Genomic DNA, 21,123 nt, shown 5'->3' with positions numbered 1-21,123 from the left:
GTCGCAGTACATGCTGTGTCATGTGACATGCTTCTCTGTCGTCGCAGCAGCAGCTGCCGCTGCAAAACGGTTAGCTTGATTTGATCGGCGTGGTCAGGCCATCCGCGTCAACGGACATGCCTTCGGCGCGTCTTGCAACCGCTGTCGCAATCAACAGTTGGCGTGAAGCTTTCTTGTCAGCACGTAAACTTCCCTGGAGCGACAATATCGGTTTCCATCGAACGCAATAAAAAAAAAAAAAAACCTTAGTCCCTCATCCTTCCAGCTCACCATGGCTGCCCTTCCGGACTTGACCGACTGTGAGTTGACTTGATCACTGGCTTTGTGCGATTTGGCTTATCCTTTGAAACCTTACCATGTTTTTAGGGCTGGTTGATTCGAACGAGGCATTCGGCATAAGCCTTGTTTCGCCTTCGAAATCAGGGCTCCGACTGATTGACAGCTTCCACCCCAAATTCACGTATGCCATTTTCGGCGATGACGAAAAGATATTTGGCTACAAAGACCTGAGGATTACGTTGCAATACCGAGCAAATGACATGAGACCACATGTGGAAACCATCTACAGCAAGAAGTTGAAACCGCCGACTGGCGTTGACGAGCCCACGGATATCAATGCTCTGCTTCAAGAGGGAAACCATCTGCCTAAAAGTAGGCCGCCCCCGTCTTTGCCATGTAGCATGCGCTGACTGGGTCTAGTTGCCTTTGTAAAAGGTTCCGACTTTGAAAATAGCGCTCAACAACTCGGCGATAACTGGACACCTCCTGGCACTCTTTACGAAACCATCGAGGGACCGGACGGAAAATATGAAGTCTGGAAGGGCAGCTTGGCTGACCCTGCAGTTTCACAGCTGAACTCACGTATCCAAATCTTGGTTCCTCTCTTCATCGAGGGCGGTTCCTACATTGGCCAGGACCCCAATTCAGACTCGCCCACGCCAGACTTGTCCGATGCAGACCGTTGGACTGTGTTTTTCCTATACCGTGCGCAAAAGTCGACTGATGAACCGGAGAAGACCTCATATGTCTTTGTCGGATATTCTACGGTCTATCGGTTTTTCTACTTCGGTCGGCCCATAACCCCTCCGCCAGATGGAGACAAATGGGAATTGCCCGAGGGCAATCTCGACCTGGCTACGCTTCCTTGCAGGATTAGGCTATCCCAGTTCATCATCCTGCCACCATTTCAGGGCAAAGGCAACGGAGCAAGACTGTACAACTCCATATTTAAACACTATTTCGACCATAAACAAACACATGAATTCACCGTCGAAAATCCGAATGAAGCTTTTGATGATATGCGAGACCTGTGTGACCTCGCTTTCCTGAAATCGTTGCCAGAATTCAGAAGGCTCGAACTGGACTCTTCCGTCGAAATCCCCCAAAGTGGTGCCATTCCCAAGTTAATACGCGGGGAAGAAAGACTGGAGAGCATTCGGCAAGAAGCCAAAATCGCCCCGCGGCAATTTTCTCGAGTCCTTGAAATGTACCTTATGTCTAAATTACCTGCTTCAGTACGACCTACAATGGGTTTCAATGATGCACCTGCGGCACCCACGGAGACAGACAAACAACTAGAGAGGACCTGGCAGCTAATTGTCAAGCAGAGGCTGTACAGACACAACTTAGAGCTGCTGTCTCAGATTGAACCCGCTGAGCGAATCGAGAAGCTTCAAGAGACCCTAGCCGGCGTCGAACTGGAATACGCTCGAATCCTAGCTGCCCATGAAAGGTGCATGAGCCACCTTCACAGACCTACGAAACCGAAGCGCGGATTGGAGGATTCCGAACCCGAAATTTCAAGCAAAAGGCCAAGGATCGAAGGTGTATAGAGTACGGCACGAGAGATCAAAAAACGGTGTCTGGAGAATGGCCTGTATATCATGGAGCTTGGCTTGGCTTGGCTTGGCTTGGCTTGGCGTTGGGACATTTTGGGCAGAGGGACTTTTGAGACTGTCGCGTGTATATTTGCACTCCAATTCGGCTTTGATTTCGATTCCGAAAGCGGGCTTCATGAGCTTGCGATGCGCCAGGGGTTAATTGTACGGCGTGAGTAGGGTGAGGCCAAACAATAATCGACCTGCATCCCCCCATTGTGACCATGGTTCATATGTCTTTTATTTTTTTTTCTTAAAAGCCTTCATTTGAAGCTTGGCTTGGTGATACGTCATCCAGTCGCATTGAATCTGGTTCCGTTGACACCTTGAATACCCTTGCCCAACTGGCTGGCAACTACCGTGGCCTCGCGGATAGCTCGAGATATCGTTCCCCGCGCTCGGCCTTCTTCCAAAACCAAGAGTCCGCCTATGGTGCACCCACCCGGCGTGCAAACCTTCTCACGGAGAAGTGCGGGATGCTCGCCACTCTGCACGAGACCAGTAGTTCCTCGCATAGACTGGGTTGCCATTCTCTGAGCCTCAGCACGAGGCAGACCCATGGCCACGGCGCCGTCAATGGCTGCCTCGAGCATCAGGGCAAACATGGCAGGTGAAGATCCGCAAAGGGCAGTGCAAGCATCCATGTTATTAGCCGGCAAGTAAACGACGTCACCAACGCGCTTAAAGATCCATGTGACCAGGGTTTTGGCATGAGGAGGAAGCGGGGGTTCAGTGATTCCAATAACCGTCATGGATTCGCGGATTAGAGCGGCCGTGTTGCACATTGCCCTGACGACACGGCAGCGGCCATCCGCATCGGGGCTCGTGGCCGGGACCGATCCGTGAAGAGCTATCTCCATATGCTCCGCGGTGATACCGGCGCAAACGCTAATGAGAAGCTTGCCCTTGAGAGCATCTGCCATGCCGGGCTCGCCCAGGATGGTGTTCACCATGTAAGGTTTGCAGCCGAGAAGAACGACCTCGGCTTGCTGAACAGCAGCGAGATTGTCGTTGCGCACGACCTTGACGATGGAAGAATGCTCCCACAGAGCGGACTTGACTTTCTTGGCACTTTCGACGCTTCTGACGCAGGCAATGAACCGTGACGGAAGGGACTGTGGCCGATCCTCTCCTGGAGTTGAAACACCCGACGACGGCGACTGAAGTGGTCGAGGGCCGTTTATCTCCGCCAGTGACGTGAGGATGCCATTGAGGATTGCGATGCCCATGGTGCCTGTCGAGAATCTATAAGAAAGACATTGGAACGGACGGGGCAATAGCAGTACTGACCGCAGCCCAACACCGTCATGGTGAAATCGCCTTGTTGTTTAGAGCTCATGGTTTCTGTTTGGCAATGAGAGATCCGGCGAAATGACGTCAGTTAATCCCGCAACTTGTTCAGGAGTTTGCTCGCAGATGAAAAGATGAATGTGACCATACAAGGTCAACAAGCTTTCTCCTTCCACCTCTTAATAAGTCTGAGGATATTCCCTTGGAAATGGCTTGAATACCAGTCCTGTTACGGAGTAGAGGAATCGGTGAAGGATAATACAATCCTTTCCAGTGGATCACAGCGGAGAAATGTGCCGACTTTTCCCCCCGGCTAGTACACGTACCTGTTGTGCAGACATCAACACTACAGTACTCCGCACGGAGCACGGGGTACAGATACATACATGGTCCATGGTAGGGGCGGGCTGAGGCGCCGGATGGATCCCTTCCGCTGCAGTAGCATAAGCCACACTTGCACCAGCATTTCTCAAGTTTCAACAAAGCCTTCAAAGCCTCCATGATCATCAACCTCGAGAATCCAATGACCCATAGCAACGCTTCTGGGCGCGTGGCCGGCCAGAGATCATCATGGCAGATCCGTTTGAGGTTCGCATGCGATTCAGCTTGCAGCTGCAGCATCTCAACGCCTCGGTCAATTCCGCACAGAAGGCAGCGCAGTATGCCTTGAAATTCAAGGATATGGACGAAGATTTGCACTCGTGTATTCTCGAGCAAGTGGAGCGTGTTCGTATGGTTTCTGATGCTGCTCGTTTTTGCCGAACCCTCGAAGCTAAGCCTTGCAGCAGAATAACATGAACACCCGTGCAAACATTATGTACTTCATCGAGCATTTTCTGGATCTGGCCAAGGAGGGCCATGCCGACTATGTGCGCATGATGCAGCGGGATATCATTCGCGTCGTCGATGCTGTTGCTCCCGACGACGGATCTGGGGCCACCAATGTCAAGGTGGTCCGTAAAGTGAGTCTTCTGCTGCCCCAGAGACCGATCATGGTCGCACTAAACGAAATTTACCCAAACCTGGTTGAAAGTTTCCTCCATACGCGATACTGCTCCATCATGTCAAGTTCTGTGAACCAGTCTACTAATCTAGCCAACAGGTTTTGCGAGGACTCCAGAGTAAAGGTCACCTGGAGTCCCAAGCAGTCAGCCAAATCGAGGATGTTCTCAAAGAGCGAGAAACAAACGACGCCGACCTGAGCCCTGCATCCCCAAACGCTGACGTTGACATGGCCGATCAGCCAGATGCGCCGAGCGCTCCAAAGGGAAGTCACAAGCCGGCAGCACATGGCCTGGATAAGCGACAGATCGAGCAACGTATAGAAGAGGACAGAGAACGACACAAACGACAAAGGGAAAGCATCTGGGCGATACCCAAAACGCGCGACGCAGAGATGGAAAGATTATGGGAAGAGACCAGTGACTTTGGTGAAGACGATGATCGTCTACTCACGGAAGAGGCTGTGGAGTTTGAAAAAGAAATGACAATGCAGCATTGCCCTCATCAGCGTTCTGCAAACGGAGACCATTAAGGTGTTATCTTGCGGGATTGGTTTACTCTCGGTTGCATGGCGTGGCGTTTCAAAGGAAGGACTTGATTTGGCTCTAGCTATTCAAAAACCAAGTTGGGGCTGGTTATAACTTGATACCCTCAGAATTCATAAAAAAATCTCACTTCCCCATAACTAACACTCCCGGCTTCATAAATAAAGATGTATGGGGACAACTTTCCTTAGTCCAAGTTTACCAAGTTGAGCAATGACACCTCATTTCGACAAACAACAAACAACCAAGGCAGCCAGCCCCCTTGTCAAATAGTGATACAAATTGCTTGATTTTATTTGTACATGCAAATGCGGCCGTCTATGGTGCATCCCTTCGTCCAGTATGGTGAATCTCCCCTAAGACCCATGTCGCCCTACTCCATGACGACCGTGGCACCAAGCTCCTTCAAGGTAGCAATCATCTTCTCAGCCTCCTCTTTGGCAACATTCTCCTTCATCACCTTGGGCGCGCTCTCCACAAACTTCTTGCTATCTACTAGACTAAGCCCCAGCAAGCTCTTGACCTCCTTGATGATTTTCGCCTTCGCGGCGGCATCAAACGCTTGCAGCTTCACGGTAAAGAGAGACTTCTCAGCAGCGGCGGGGGCAGCCTCCTCAGCTTCCTCAACGGCGGCGGGAGCAGCAGGGGCGGCAGCAGCAAAGCCACCAATGGGCATATCAGGAATGTTGAGTTTACTCTGTTTCGCACACATCAGCAAAAGAGACCTCGATTCAGTTTGGAAACGTGCAAGGAAGCGGCTGTCCGTTCAAAACGCACCTTGAGACTCGAAACCAGGTCTGCAGTCTCCAGCAGGGTCAATTGGCTGATTTGATCGACAATTTCGGCAATCTTAGGGTTGGTTGGAGCGGCATCTGTCGAGTTGAACCTCGTTAAAGAAGAAACTCGAAGCATCTGTGCAGAGGCTCTCGCGGAGCCCACGACGCGCAATTGACGAGCGCAGCATTGCGCGGCGTATCGACACGACATGGCCATGTCTGTTGTTGTGTTGGGTGGCTGGCTTGCTCTTGCTCGAATCCGGGGGTCCGTCGTTCGGTCGCGTGCAGCGTTCTCATTGATTCAGGAGCAATGATTTGTCGGTCCCCGAGGTTTTTCGAGATACCAATGGGGGTTGCAAGTCGTGCTGCTAGCCGGACGGCTGGATAAGCAACGTTGATTGGCCCGGAAAAACCGGCGCCACAAGACCCGACTCTCAGTCTCTCCCGGTGCAAGGCCGGCCTAACCAGAGGCAAGGGAAAAAAAAAAAAAAGTCAACGGTGCTCAGTGCTCAGATCCATGATTAGTTAGGACACCACTTTTCCTTGTTCGCTGGCAACGGCGCAATCATGGTCGTGATTGACGTCTCGAAGCAGCTGAAAAGCTTCCTGACGGACTCGGCTGTTTTAAATCATTTGCCTCCGGAGCTGCTTGATATTATCCGGCAACAATCAACAGCTAAGTTGTTGGACGCCGTTGCGCAAGCTGCTCTCTGTCCGCCACTTACAGAGCAGGTTTTTGTACATTTTGAAAACTTATTTCCCGAAATCTGCGCACGCTGGATTATCAGCGCAGGAACTCCAGCTATACGGAGAAGAATCGCATCGTCTTTTGCCAGGCTACTGCCGTTTGCGCCGTATCTTTCTTCCTTCCTGAGATGCCCCAACCATACTTCTTCCGCCTCAACTCAGTATGCCTCCTCCGCACAGCTGTCGCTTCCCATGTTCGATGAGGTTTTCTTGTCAGCTCTCGGCGAGCACGATCTGCTGGAAAGTCTCATCACGGTATGGAGACTGTTGAATTTGGATTTGCGTACTTACAGCCCTATCGCATCCACCTCGTATATGCAAGAACTCTTCATCCATGAAAGTCGGCCAATCCGATACCTCGCCATCCGAATATTCTGCTTGCTTTTGCATTCATCAGACTTCAAACTCGAGCGCCTAATCCTCCAACATATCGGCAAGGGCGACTCAGTCCTTGGACACGTCGATGGCGTCGCTGTCGATTTCGCCTTTCTCCCTTTATATGAACATGACCGAGCACAAAAAGTTCTTGCTCTACGAAGGCATGTCTCCGATAACGCTGGGACTCGTGGCGAGAAAGAAGTCTTTCAAAGCCTAACGCCCTATGTCATCTCTTATGGAGACGTTTTACTTCCTCGACCTCACGGACCGATTGCGGAGCCGTCACGTCTGGTGATGACGAGCACCACGACCAAAAACTTGGAACGGCTGGCGACTTTGTTACGAACTGAAGACCCTGTACTTATTTGCGGAGCAAATGGAGCGGGTAAAACGTCCCTCGTGCACGAAATCGCTACGCAACTCGGCATGCATTCCAGTATGGTCACTCTGCATTTGAACGAACAGACTGATGCAAAGATGCTTATCGGGCTGTATTCAACAAATAGCAAACCTGGAAGTTTCCAGTGGCGTCCTGGCGTCTTGACGACAGCAGTGAGGGAGGGTCGCTGGGTGCTGGTCGAGGATCTGGACAGAGCACCCACAGAGGTGCTTAGCACACTCCTTCCTCTCATTGAGCGCAAAGAGCTTCTTGTTCCCAACCGTGGTGAGAGAATCAGAGCTGCAAATGGCTTCCGGCTTTTTGCCACCATTCGAACTTCAAGGGGGATGCATGGCCGTGAGAACCTCGCCTCCTTTGTCGGCATGCGGTTCTGGCAGACGTTGCACGCCAATCCCCTTCCTCCACCTGAGCTCGAAGAGGTCGTCTTGAATACTTATCCTATGCTGCGGAAATTTTTGACCGGCATTCTGGCCGTCCATGACCGGCTCAGGCAACTGGGGAGTAATGCTAGCCTTCATGGAAGAAGCGTGATGGATCGGCAAGTGAATCTCCGTGACCTCCTAAAATGGTGTCGGAGGCTAAAGGAGTGTCTTTTGCTGGCTGGCTCAAGGACTGGTGAGGAGCTCATAAGTGAGACAACACGAGACTGGATGTTTATGGAGGCCATGGACTGCTTTGTTGGCAGCTGTCCCGATGTTGAGCTGGGGAAGCATCTGACATACGCAATAGCTGAGGAGATGCACATGTCCAAAGATCGGGCAGATCACTACCTGACTGCTAATATACCCCCTTTGGACGAAGCTGACCGCGTTTTCAGTATTGGCAGAGTTCAGCTGCTGAAGAAGAAGAAGCTATATTCTAGATTGCAAAAATCCAAGCGCCCATTTGCAAGCACGGCACACGCCAAAAGACTCTTGGAACAAATCGCTGTAGCCGTGAAACTCGAGGAGCCCGTGCTTTTAGTTGGCGAAACGGGTATTGGCAAGACGACTGTTGTGCAGCAGCTCGCGGAATCGCTAGGCCATAAGCTGATTGCCGTGAATCTTTCGCAGCAGAGCGAAGTTGGCGATTTACTCGGGGGATTCAAGCCCGTCAATATCCGCAACCTGGCAGTTCCCTTGAAAGAGGAGTTTGAAGACTTGTTTGCGGCTACCGGTATTTCGTCATCCAAGAATCAGAAATATCTGGAGCAAATCGGTAAATGTTTTGCCAAATCACAGTGGTCCAGGCTCTCGAAGCTGTGGAAGGAAGCGCCAAAGATGTTCGTCAAGATTGTTACCGAGTTGGAGCATGTTCATGGGGAGCAGGGCGACTCCCAGGATGGCAGTGAGCAGCCCCCCAAGCGTCGAAAGACACAATCCAAACTTCAAACACTGTCCGAACTACGGCCGCGCTGGGATTCATTTGCTCAAAACTTGGACCAATTTGATGTTCAAGTATCTGGTGGATCCGGTGCGTTTGCGTTTAGCTTTGTTGAAGGCAACTTGATCAAAGCTGTACGCAACGGCGACTGGGTGCTGCTGGACGAGATTAACTTGGCCTCTGCCGATACCTTGGAGAGCATTGCGGACCTGCTCACCGGTCCCTGCGAACGTCCCTCAATCTTGCTGTCTGAAACCGGGGAAATCGAAAAGATTGTGGCGCACCCCAACTTTCGCATATTTGGTGCCATGAATCCTGCAACTGACGTTGGCAAAAGAGACTTGCCCATTGGGATTCGCTCTCGCTTTACAGAGCTTTATGTGAAAAGTCCTGATAGCGACTTGAAAGATCTTCTCAACATTATTCAAACGTACATGGGAGGCGGAAGCACAAGGGCTGATCATGCAGCTGATGACATTGCCCGGCTTTACCTCAACACCAAACGGATGGCTGAGGAAAAGAGATTGGTTGACGGTGCCAACGAGGTTCCTCATTTCAGTTTAAGAACGTTGACCAGGGTTCTCAGCTATGTCCGTACAATAGCTCCTCTTTATGGCTTGCGCCGTGCTCTATACGAAGGATTTTCTATGGGATTCCTGACCCTCCTTAATCGCGAGTCTGAGCAAATGCTATTGCCGCTCATCTACCATCATCTTTTAGACAAACATGGCAACCCGCAGTCCCTTCTTTCTCAGCCTCCAAAGCATCCCAACGACGGTCGTCAATACGTCAGATTTGAGAATCAGAAACGCGATCGCCACTACTGGCTCTTTCAGGGGGAAGGGACGCCAATCAAACGCGACGACTACATCATTACCCCCTACGTCGAACGAAACCTCCTCAACCTGGTCCGAGCAACTTCGACGAGGCGATTTCCCATCTTGATTCAAGGTCCGACATCCGCCGGCAAAACAAGTATGATTGAGTACTTGGCCAACTTTACAGGCAACAGGTTCGTCCGTATTAACAACCACGAACATACCGATCTTCAGGAGTATTTAGGTACATACATATCCGGATCGGATGGAAAGCTGAGGTTTCAGGAAGGTCTCCTTGTCCAGGCTATGCGACAGGGCCACTGGATAGTCTTGGATGAGCTCAATTTGGCACCTACAGATGTCCTCGAAGCTCTCAATCGACTATTGGATGACAATCGAGAACTTCTCATCCCCGAAACGCAGGAGATAGTACGGCCCCATGAGAACTTCATCTTGTTTGCAACCCAAAACCCACCTGGTTTGTACGGAGGTAGGAAAGCCTTATCGCGAGCTTTCCGAAACCGATTTTTAGAATTGCACTTTGATGACATTCCCGAGGATGAACTTGAGTACATTCTCCAACAGCGAAGCCGGAATACGTCGCCTCCTGACTGCAAGCGTATCGTGACGGTTTACAAAGAGCTTTCTCGACTCCGTCAAACTAGCCGTCTGTTTGAGCAGAAGGATAGTTTTGCCACACTGAGAGATTTGTTCCGATGGGCATTGAGAGAAGCTGACGACAGGGAGCAGATTGCTGTTCACGGTTTCATGCTCCTTGCGGAACGCGTTCGTGTCGAGGAGGAGCGTATCGCTGTCAAAGAGGTAATAGAGAAGGTCTTCAAAGTCAACTTGGACCTCGAAAGTTTGTACTCCGCCACGAGCGCCCCTGAACTTAAGAATCTGACAGCGAGACAAAACGCGCAAGGCGTTGTGTGGACGTATGCCATGAGGAGACTATATGTTCTGGTGTCTCGAGCTCTGAAGAATGACGAGCCTGTTCTCCTTGTCGGTGAAACTGGATGTGGCAAAACAACTGTAGTTCAGCTACTCGCAGAAGCCCTTAGCAAAGAGTTGCGCATTGTTAATGCCCATCAAAACACTGAGACAGGGGACCTTATTGGTTCACAGAGACCCGTGCGAAACCGTGGTGCCATTCTGGGCTCGATCAGTTCAGACTTGGCCATGATTTTCGAGCAGATTGGCCACCAGGTCGCCGATTCGGTAGAAGAAATGTTGAAAGAATACAACTCCCTGGACCCGGCAATCAAGGATAGTATCCCGCAGACGATTCGCGACCGCCTGAGGGCGAATGAAATAAGGTCAAAGGCCCTTTTCGAATGGTCGGACGGCGCACTAGTTGAGGCCTTGAGAAGTGGCCATTTCTTTCTGTTGGATGAAATATCACTTGCCGACGATTCCGTCTTGGAGCGGTTGAACTCCGTCCTGGAACCTCAAAGGACACTACTTCTGGCGGAAAAAGGCGTCGACAACTCATATGTGGTGGGGGCTCCCGGGTTCCAGTTCTTCGGTACAATGAACCCAGGGGGCGATTTCGGCAAGAAGGAGCTTTCTCCTGCACTTCGAAATAGATTCACTGAAATATGGGTTCCGCCTTTGTCCACGAGCGAAGATATTCACGACATTGTTGAAGCAAAGCTTGTGGACAGATCTAAGCACCTCGTCGATGCCATGGTTGAATTTGCCCAATGGTTTGCTCAAACATTTCGCCCCATGGCCAATGGTACCTTCTCTATCCGCGAGATTCTTGTTTGGGTTCAATTCATCAATACTTTCGAAATGACCAATCCACTGGTATCCTTTGTTCACGGCGCCGCCGCCATATTTATCGACAGCATTGGTGCCAATCCATCTGCCATGGTGAATTCAGACCCAAAGACGGTCAGCTGTCAAAGGGAGGAATGCATCAGGAAACTCGGAGAACTCATCGGGCAAGATGTTTCCCACATTTACAACGCTGAACCAGCTGTCGTGCTTACCGATGGCATGCTGTCGATAGGGGACTTCAGCATACCTCGAACTGCAACGGGAGCTGCCGATCCGGCATTTGCCTTCCATGCCCCTACCACACGGCTCAACGCCATGAGAGTGGTTCGTGCACTACAGATGCAGAAGCCGATCTTGCTAGAGGGTAGCCCTGGTGTTGGGAAGACTACTTTGGTTGCGGCACTGTCACGAGCATGCGGTCAACCGTTAACCAGAATCAACTTGTCCGACCAGACGGATCTGATGGATCTGTTTGGCACGGATGTGCCAGTCGAAGGTGAAGAGGCTGGGAATTTTGCATGGAGAGATGCGCCATTCTTGCAAGCCATGCAAAGAGGCGAATGGGTACTCTTGGATGAAATGAATCTTGCGTCACAGTCTGTACTGGAAGGACTGAACGCCTGCCTTGACCACCGTGGTGAGGTTTATATTTCCGAGCTGGACCAAGTTTTCAAGAGGCATCCAAACTTCCGTCTTTTCGCAGCCCAAAATCCACATCACCAGGGAGGTGGTCGCAAAGGTCTTCCAGCTTCATTTGTCAACCGGTTCATCGTCGTATATGCAGACATCTTTCAGAATGAGGACCTGAAGCTCATTGCATCCCACAATTACCCGAAGCTGAGTGACGAAGTCATTACCCAACTGATTGATTTGGTGTCCGAGATGGAGCGACAAACCGTGGTAGTCAAGACATTCGGAGCTAGTGGTGGGCCATGGGAGTTTAACCTTCGAGATGTGCTGAGATGGCTGCATCTACTGGATTCCTCAGACCCTGTGCTTCAGATTGCCGTAATGGACGACTTCTTCGATCTCATAGTCAGGCAGCGATTTCGCACGCCCAAGGATCGAGCAGAGGCTGATAGACTCTTCACCCGGATCGTCGGTCGAGAACCACGGGCTCATAATCTTTACCGCAACCTAAACTCAAGGTTCGGTCAAGTAGGCTTTGCTTTGTTGCCCAGGAATCTCACTGTGCAGCCTGAGCGCCTTCCGAACATTGACGTGGTTCCCAGGCTTGCCGAATTGGAATCGATCATGGTATGCGTCAAGCAGAATATCCCATGCATTTTGAGCAGTCCGTCGGGATACGGCAAATCGTCCTTGCTGAACTACATTGCCGCGTTGTGTGGTAAACCCCTCGTGGTATTTCCCATGAATGCTGATATCGACACCATGGATCTTGTTGGCGGTTTTGAGCAGGCCGATCCGCTTCGAGAGGTCAACACAGCCTTGATTGACCTTCGCGAATGTCTACAGGAATCAATCATGTCCCTGGTTCCCTCTGCGGTGCCAGTTGAGGCACTAAACCTGGTGCATCTTCTTGACGCACAAAATGGCGATCACGAAAGTCTGTCGGCCGTTCTTACCGCCATTGGCAATCTGCTGGAACAGATTCAGCCCGACTCCGACGCTGGCATCGCGGCTATCAGGGCGAAGAAGTTGTTGGAAGGCCCACTAGTTCTCGCCAACCCTCGGTTTGAATGGCTGGACGGTGTCATTGTCAAGGCTCTTGTTACTGGTCAGTGGTTAGTCTTGGATAACGCTAATATGTGCAACGCATCAGTACTGGATCGACTCAACTCTCTGCTGGAGCCAAATGGATTCCTGAGTATCAATGAACGTTGTGAATCCGATGGCAAGCCAAGGATCATCAGACCCCATCCTGAATTCAGAATTTTCTTGACCGTGGATCCTAGATATGGGGAACTGTCTCGTGCCATGAGAAATCGAGCCGTCGAAATTCACATGCTCAACCCTCCGCCAGCTGCTCCTTCGTGCCTGCTCAGAATTGCCCCCGTGGAAGGTGGGCTTCAAAGATTCCACGACTTGCGCCTGTTGACCAACACCGCCTCGGGCGGCGCAGCGTCAACCAGTGCATCCAGAGTAGCTGTGGATCACCTTTCTATGGAAGACCTGTCATTGCTTCCTCGTTTTGTCGAGACACCCTTGGGAGCGGACGTCCAAAGCAGAGATTTATTAGAAGAATCAAAATCGGTGCTTGGCTTTTTCCAGACCCCCAACGGTTGTCAAATCCTGCGCAGCGTCATGCAACTATACGCAACATTGCCACCGTCTGGCACGGCAGGTTATCCAGATGCACAACCAATTCACATGCTAAACAACCAAGTTGTTGCCAAACTACTACCAGACGATACGTTGGCGCCTTGGGCGGCAGTACGTTACGAGACCTCTCTTCGACTTCATCGTGTCCGCGTAGCTATCCAGCAATTTCAAAGCCAGGCACAGGCAACCAGACTGGCTGCATTGAGCCGTTTGCAGCGCTCCCTCGTTAGCCAGCGAGTTGCTGCTGTGTCGAAAGACTCGACTGTCAAACTCGGTGTCTTTTTCTCATCAATCATTGATTCGATGGAGAGCTTCATGGAGCACCTTCCACACTCGCGTGACAATTTCTTTTCTCGCCTTCAACTCTTTGAAATACTTTGTCTTTTTCTGGAACAGACCCTTTCCCTTACTTCGGGGCCAGATTTTGATGAAGCCTTGTTCCAGGCGCACATCTCCCTTGGCACGAAGAAGCTGTTGTCATTCCTCGAGGTCATGAAAACGGAGAAAGATTCCGCTTTCATCTTACTAGCTGTCAGCCAAGTATCAGGCAGCTTCAACAATGGTTTCCAGTTATGTACCGGCTTGAGCATGGAAAACTTGTGGAACGCCTTTAAACCCCTTCCCATACCCACGCAGCCTGCTTTGGACCAGTGCATCGCACTTAATCACCTTAGTAGCAGATTCGATGCCCTCCGCTGGAGAGTGTCATCGTCTATTACCAATCTATGCAAAGCACAGGAAGCGCTGGCAAAGGCGTATGCAGTCGTGAAATTTGGCAATCCTTCTAGTGATCAGCTCATCAAAGATCTCACCGATGCCGTTGAAGAACTGGAGTCAGGCATCGGTCACGAGTCTCGGGAGACAGTTCCCTTCTTCGCAACAATTTTTGAACATCTCAGACAATTGAGGTTGCTTGGAGCGCTGACCAAAGAATTTCAAGTGCCCAGGCCAGAGAGCGAGCTGGTTGTCTTGGCAAACGTACCTACCAAGGCTACAATGATGTTCGCCTGCGCTTCTGAAAACGCTCTGAGACTCCAATCCATAGACTTCCTGACATGTCAAAACAACTTTACTTGGAATGGCACAATGGTCACAACGCTTTGGGAGAAACTTGGCAAGCTGAGGAGTGTTAGCTTGAGCTCCTTGGCCCTTCTAGAAACAGAATTACCAATTCTTGGCCAGCAGTTAGCCAGTCTGACTTCTCAAATAACAGCAGATCCTGTAGCAGAGCTCAACGAGCTGCTTTGGAATTTACTGCTCGACACGTTTGGTGCACACAGCTCGCAACTCAAAGCTGAACTGTCAAATTGTTTCACGCGCACAGAAAACGACATTGCTACCATTCTACGCACCGCACAGGACGGTCTCCTGTCGGCTGACGGCTTCTTCAACGAGTTCATCCAAGCTATCGATGCTGCTCATCTTCGAGAAGTTGCGTTGGATCATTTTGTTCCTGTAACTATCAGTTTAGCCGCCGCCAAGGTCGATTCAAAGAAAGCCACTTACTTCTCTTCCCTCGCATGGCTCCATTTTAGCATCAGTCTCGTTAAGCTTTACGTCCCAGACAGGATCTTTGATCCACAGCTGCAACCAAAGGCCGAGCTCATGTTCTTCAGGCAACTAGAATCATCACTGCATGAAAAGCTAGACGCCCTGAAGGAATTCCAGAACGGCTTTACGGGGCAAACCATAAGTGCAAGGATTGATCTGGTACAGTCGCAAATTGATCAGCTCGGTCCTCCGCCCAAACTGGTCCGGCCTGCTTTTCGCCCAGAGAGGTCTGAGCTCAGCCAAGTACATGCTGAATTTGTCAACATTCTGAGAATAGTCACTGGCCCAGGCTTGCAACCAGCCATGCGCGCTCCCAGTCTGAATTGGGATGCCAGCGATGAAGGAAGCTTGAGAGTTGTTCGTGAAAACATCTGTCGCCTTATCGATCGACTGTCTTCCCGTTTCGAGGTTTATCAGGATGTGGTGCAGCCCACCGTCAATATCCTTCGATGTCTTTTGGTTGGACTTTCTCTTTCTGACGCCACTCGGGCCAAGTCGTTGGAGGCATCAACGAAGCACTTGATCGATGTTACGCCCTTTTTCGGTTCCAACATCCGGAAATTCCCCCCGAGGAATCTTGAAACCAATACGTTTGAGTTTCTCTCTTTAATGAGCCTGAACGTATCCATCAACGGGCTCGAGGCCTTTTCCTCAGCCGATCGAGAAGCAGTATTTGGTTGCTTTCATGGCTTCTACAATGATTGGAACAGAAAACTGGATGCTGACAGAAAGGAGGAAGCCGCCAAGACCAGCATTTACAGGTTTCGCGGCGCCTTGGAAGATGAAGAGGAGCTTGACGCGAATGAATTCAACGAACTGTTTCCGGCCTTTGATGAGGAAGATTCTACCTCTCGGGGAGACACAAAGCCAGATTTTGTCCGAAACATATCGTTAATGGTAGCGGACGCACATCGCAAAATCTTCCTCGAACGACAAACGCCCTCGGCGGCTTTTCGTGAATGTTGCATGAGCATTGGCCAGCGTATCGTAACTGAGCTGTCAGGTGAAAGTAACGTCGATCGAAATACCAACTCCAGCATGTTGGCGAGTACACTTGTTTTCCTGAGTGAAAAGACCGACGAACTGCAGCTTACTGTGCCAGACAAGGGATATAACTTCTACAAGAACGCAAACTTGACCGAAGCGAGGCAGCTGGTTAGTCTGGTTCTCCGAATCAAAGCGCGCTTCCGCGAACTGCAGCAGATTGACGAGATTGCACATTTACAACCGTTGGCGGATGTGATTCAATCATGCGACAGGCTGTTGGAGCAAGTCAACGGGGAACCTCTAGCCAAGCTTTTACCCAAGGTTGAACAGCTTCATGCCCATGTATATGAATGGCAATTCGGTGGGTGGGCCAGCAAGACTCATGGTGTCTTGCCTCTCCACGATTCAATCACGGATACAATCATTCGATGGCGACGACTCGAACTCTCAACGTGGGCGAACCTCTTCGACATGGAACAGAAGAAGTGTAAAGAAGACGCTTATTCCTGGTGGTTTGTTTCCTATCAGGTTGTTATCGCGATGCCCTTGACAATGATGGAGTCGCCATCCGAGCTGCAAGAGTATGCCAAGCAGTTGATTGAGAATTTGGAGCTGTATTTCACTACATCCATCGTCGGTCAATTCGAAACTCGAGTTGCCCTTTTGCGCCAGCTCCTCAGCCACTTGAATTTGCTGACATGCGATTACCCTGTCCTGAGTGTGATAAGTGTTGCGATGACCAACTTTCTGCAATACTACTCGAGATATGAAACGCCGGCCCGAGAGGCAATTCAGAAGGGTCAGGTGCCAATCGTGAAGAAGATGAAGGATGTTCTTCTCATGGCCAGTTGGAAGGACACCAACATCAACGCTCTTCGGGATAGTGCTCAGAAATCTCACAAGAAGCTCTTTAGACTAGTTCGCAAGTTTCGAAGTGTCTTGGGTCAGGAGATGAAGACGATCATTTCTCAAGGCCTCCCCGATGAGGACGTTGTCCCAGCAGCAAAAGGCGACCCAGTGCCCTTTGACTCCGGAATGCAAGACATCAGTGTTGCACCTCTGGTCGAATCTTTGCCTGGGTGGCTAGAAGAACATACGAGACTGCACAACCTGTCCAGGACTGTCTCGATAATGAGGAAAATTACCTACAGTCCTGAAGTGTCGAGCAATGTCGCCGTCCTGCTCTCGGATTTTGTTGCCGAACTCAACGCATCCATGGCCGAACTGCGGAAGGAGACACCATGCACCCTTACGGAGGAGACCAAGATTCAGATCAAGCATCTCAAGACGAGGAAACGCAAACTCTTTGCCGATACGCTACGTGACCTACGAGCTATGGGGTTGCAGCACAACTTGTCGGGGGACAGACTGGTGCAGCAGAGTACCCTTGCTGCGATCCTTTCGAAAATATCGCCATCCAGTCCTGCCAAGACTGGAGCAGAGAAGGACGCTGAGTATTTCTTACACAAGACTCTGGATCTCGCTCCTAGAGCCAGGGACGCTGCCCGTGAGCACTCTGAAGATCTCACTGGTGCCGAGGTGGCGAGAAGTGTTGGGTTTATGGAAGGCTTGATTAGTTTCAGCCTGTCGCAACGCCAGCACCTTGGCGCCACAGCCAAGTCCCATGAGTCTTTGCAGAAGGCCATTGATCAGTTCAAGCAGCTGGGAGAGTTTTCAAAGAACGACAGGTTGGTGCATAATAGTCGGGACTACAATTGGCGACGTCTGTTACCATGGCTTGAGCACGGTATCGAATATGCTGCTCTACTTATTGAAATCCATGGAAAGCTCGGCAAGGTCGACAACCAAGTTCCGATTGACGGCTTGAGGAGATGGGCTGAACGTCTCAAAACACGATCGACCGCTGCCAGTAACCTTCCCACTCTCCCTCCTCGTATCAGCTCCACCGCTCATGACAAGTTGAATGAAGATGTTCTCGCAGATCTGAAGGAAATAGATGAAGACATCACTAAACTGGCCGATGCCCGCCCCGATTTGGGGTTCTGCCTCGGCTATCTCAAAGTTGGAATAGAAGCCGAGTTCACAGGCATTGACATGTCTAGCAAGAACACCAGACTGAGCGAGTTCGCTGACGCCATCTCCAAGCTGACGGACACGGTTCTTGTCGCCATGGAGCGTGCTAAGAAGCTCGGCATTGTCATTCCCAGGGACCCTGCCGAGCCAGGTTGGCTTAGCAAACATAGCGATGCTTTCTTCTCCATGATGCATCAGTTGCACATGAAAAAGGTGGAGCGAACTGTTCAGGGCTGTGTCGAGATGATTCAGCAGCTTCAGCTTGACGATCCGGAGATCAGCTCGGCAGCAATGTGTCTTGTTGGCCTCGCCGCCCCAGTTTTAAATCAGTTTGACGCTCTTTGCTCGAGATTGATTGATCAAGGACAGGAATTACATCGCGCCACAGCCCACATGTCATACAATCTTACCAAGGCGTTCAGTCAAATCGCTTCGCAAGGCTTCTGCACTCCAAACGAAACGTCTGAGGAGTCGTCGGGCGCTGAGGGGCAGCTGGAGGCTGGCACAGGCCTAGGTGATGGTGATGGTGCTGAAGATATCAGCAAGGACATCCAACCCGACGAGGACTTGACTGAGCTAGCTCAAGAAGCGAACAAGGAACAAAATGCTGATATGGAAGACGAAAAGGATGCGGTAGACATGGCAGACGAGGACCTGGAAGGGGAAATGGGAAGCGTCGCTGGCCAAGATGAGGAGGACGAAGGTTCCCAGAAGGGCGACGAAGAGAAGGACGACATGGATGAAGAGGCCGGTGATGTCGACGACCTTGACCCGACGGCCGTTGACGAAAAGATGTGGGACGGCAAGGATGACCAAGAGGCGGAGAAAGACCAAAAAGGAAACGAAGCAAAGGGCCAGCAGCAAGATGATGAACAGGTGGCTGGAGAAGAAGAGACAAAACAAGAGCGGGAGAAGCAGAGCCACGAAGACGTTCAGGACGAGGAAGAGCGGCAAGGTGATGAAGAAGAATCAGAGGACGATGATATTCACGCTCAGGAAGAACTCAACCGTCAGGACCAAAATGTGCAAGAGCAAAGCGCGCTCGATCTTCCAGAGGATATGGAGTTGGATTTTGAGGACAATGACGCGGTTTCGGACAGCGATGAAGCCGATGATCTTCCAGACGCTAATGAAGCAGCCGATGAAGTTGAAGAACCACCTGCGGATGCTGGCGAAGACGACGAGAAGATGGAAGATGACGAAGACCAAGGACTGCATGACAAGGAAGACGAAGAAGACAAAACCAGTCAAGACGAAGAAGGCGAGGGGGAAGTAGTCGCTGGCGCGGAAGAAGTGACGGAAGAAGTGAAGGAAGAAGTGGACTCAGGCGCAGATAATGACGCAGGTGACGAGGGAGAGGAAGAGAACCCAGCTCCAGTTTCTCAGCTGCCGCAGGACCGTGCCAACACTGACGTGGATGATGCCGCTCCGAGTGACGCGAAAAATTCGAGCACGACCCAAGATCAACAGGCCATGGATATCGACGACACGTTCGAGGCTCAGGCAGCGCAGCAGGAGCAGGGGGAGATGGGAGATGGGGACGCGGATCAAGATGCCAGCGCAGGCACCAGAGGAGGGACCTCTCGATCGAACGAAAACAATGAAAAGCCCCAGCAGAACAAGGACGAGGAAGAAGCAGCAAGAAGCGATCCGTTCCGAAAACTAGGCGATGCGCTGGAAAAATGGCACCGGCAAAATGCAGATATCTTGCAGGCGAATCAGGAAGATGCCCCAGATCAACGAGGGGACGATCAAACGGACGCAGAGCAAAGACGGCAAGAATTCCAACATTTACAGAACGACGATGCAGCTGCAGACACTCAGGCTATGGGGACCGCCGCCGAGGATGAGGTCCAGCCGATTGATGAGACAATGGCTGTGGATGACCGAGGGACTGGGGAGGATCCCAATGCTCACCGCATGGAGGAGGATGCAGACGACGAAGCTGTAGAGAGCGCAGACAAGGTGGACATGGACGACGTGGCAGAGGCACGCGAAACGGAAGCGACGGAGCTGGACGGGGTCCGCACTGGCGTTCAAACTCGACAGGGCAACTACAACCAGGAAGACTCGGCGTCGGAAGCAGACGCGGATCTTTCGCAAGAAGTTGGGCATGACGGGCCGATTGAAGAGACGTCGGAACAGCTATCGTCGACTCACCTGTCCAACGAGGCGCGGGGACTCCGCGACTACGGAGAGTGCGTCCATCAGTGGAGCGAATTTCAACGCAAATCTCATGCACTCTCACTGGCGTTGACGTCCCAACTACGGCTTATCCTCACCCCGTCGCAATCGACCAAGCTGTCTGGATCCTTCCGGACGGGAAAACGCTTGAACATCAAGCGCATCATTCCATACATAGCATCCAGCTACAAGCGTGACAAGATATGGATGCGGCGAGCGATTCCGACGAAGCGCACGTACCAGATCCTGGTTTGCGTCGACGACAGCAAAAGCATGGGGGAGTCGTCTTCGGGAAGGCTGGCCATGGAGTCGCTCGTCATGGTGTCTCGCTCACTGAGCATGCTGGAAGCTGGTCAGGTCGGCGTTGTCGGCTTCGGCGCGGACGTCTTCACGGCCCACGAGCTCACGGAACCGTTCGCATCGGACGCGGGCGCCAAGGTGCTGCAAAAGTTCTCCTTTGGCCAGGACAAGACCGACATTGCTCTGCTGATACGCCAGACGATTGACAAGTTCCGCCAAGCCAGGGACCAAAGCGGCGGCTCTTCGGATCTGTGGCAGCTGGCTCTGATCTTGTCGGATGGCCTGACTCCCTCTTCGGCGCACGACCCGATCCGCAGGCTGCTGCGGGAGGCCATGGAAGAGAGGATCATGGTGGTCTTTATCATCATGGACGACACGGGGAAGAGGAAGGGCGACAGCGTGCTTGAGCTCAAGGAGGCCAAGTTTGTCAAGGGGGACAACGGGGAGAGCCGGGTTGTGATTGAGAGATACCTGGACACGTTTCCGTTCCAGTACTATCTGATTGTGCACAATCTGGAGGAGCTGCCCACGGCGCTGGCGGGCTTGTTGAGGACATGGTTTGCAGAAGTAGCGTCGTGAGGGGGCCGGGTGGCGGTTTGTTTGTCTGTCGGGACGTGGTGGTTTGGGCAAAGGAGTTGGCGTTTCGTTTTCGTTTTCGTTTTCTTTTTCTTTTTCTTCACTGTTTCCTCTTTTTTCTTCTTCATCCGTTTGCCTCTTTTGTTCCCCTCACTTCTCTTCATTGTTGATGATCCATCCTCTGTATCTATCTTTGTGGCATTGCTTGGCGCCAAGGGTTGGAAAGTA

The 21,123-nt window shown here is 51.4% G+C and overlaps 5 protein-coding genes across 5 annotated transcripts; 3 read left to right on the top strand and 2 right to left on the bottom strand.

Annotated features, from left to right (window-relative positions):
- Window positions 1-271: 271 nt before the first annotated feature.
- UV8b_02872 (uncharacterized protein) lies at window positions 272-1,832 on the top strand (the record flags this gene model as incomplete). The annotated part of the gene is made up of 3 exons (XM_043140370.1): window positions 272-299; window positions 367-651; window positions 700-1,832. The coding sequence occupies 3 exons, from the start codon at window positions 272-274 to the stop codon at window positions 1,830-1,832; spliced, it is 1,446 nt and encodes a 481-aa protein (XP_042996304.1).
- A 335-nt stretch (window positions 1,833-2,167) lies between these two features.
- UV8b_02871 (uncharacterized protein) lies at window positions 2,168-3,216 on the bottom strand (the record flags this gene model as incomplete). The annotated part of the gene is made up of 2 exons (XM_043140369.1): window positions 2,168-3,111; window positions 3,168-3,216. The coding sequence occupies 2 exons, from the start codon at window positions 3,214-3,216 to the stop codon at window positions 2,168-2,170; spliced, it is 993 nt and encodes a 330-aa protein (XP_042996303.1).
- A 521-nt stretch (window positions 3,217-3,737) lies between these two features.
- UV8b_02870 (uncharacterized protein) lies at window positions 3,738-4,701 on the top strand (the record flags this gene model as incomplete). Its single annotated transcript, XM_043140368.1, has 3 exons — window positions 3,738-3,893; window positions 3,956-4,129; window positions 4,270-4,701. 3 exons carry the CDS (start codon window positions 3,738-3,740, stop codon window positions 4,699-4,701), a joined length of 762 nt encoding a protein of 253 aa, XP_042996302.1.
- A 386-nt stretch (window positions 4,702-5,087) lies between these two features.
- UV8b_02869 (uncharacterized protein) lies at window positions 5,088-5,707 on the bottom strand (the record flags this gene model as incomplete). Its single annotated transcript, XM_043140367.1, has 2 exons — window positions 5,088-5,411; window positions 5,492-5,707. The coding sequence occupies 2 exons, from the start codon at window positions 5,705-5,707 to the stop codon at window positions 5,088-5,090; spliced, it is 540 nt and encodes a 179-aa protein (XP_042996301.1).
- Window positions 5,708-6,057: 350 nt separating this feature from the next.
- Window positions 6,058-20,898, top strand: UV8b_02868 (uncharacterized protein; the record flags this gene model as incomplete). The annotated part of the gene is made up of 2 exons (XM_043140366.1): window positions 6,058-6,222; window positions 6,400-20,898. 2 exons carry the CDS (start codon window positions 6,058-6,060, stop codon window positions 20,896-20,898), a joined length of 14,664 nt encoding a protein of 4,887 aa, XP_042996300.1.
- Between the last annotated feature and the right edge of the window lie 225 nt (window positions 20,899-21,123).

This window comes from Ustilaginoidea virens, chromosome 2 (genome assembly GCF_000687475.1).
Source record: "Ustilaginoidea virens chromosome 2, complete sequence".
NCBI lineage: Eukaryota > Fungi > Ascomycota > Sordariomycetes > Hypocreales > Clavicipitaceae > Ustilaginoidea > Ustilaginoidea virens.
The sequence above is the reverse complement of the archived record's forward strand: the minus strand, read 5'-3'. Positions and strand labels throughout refer to the sequence as shown.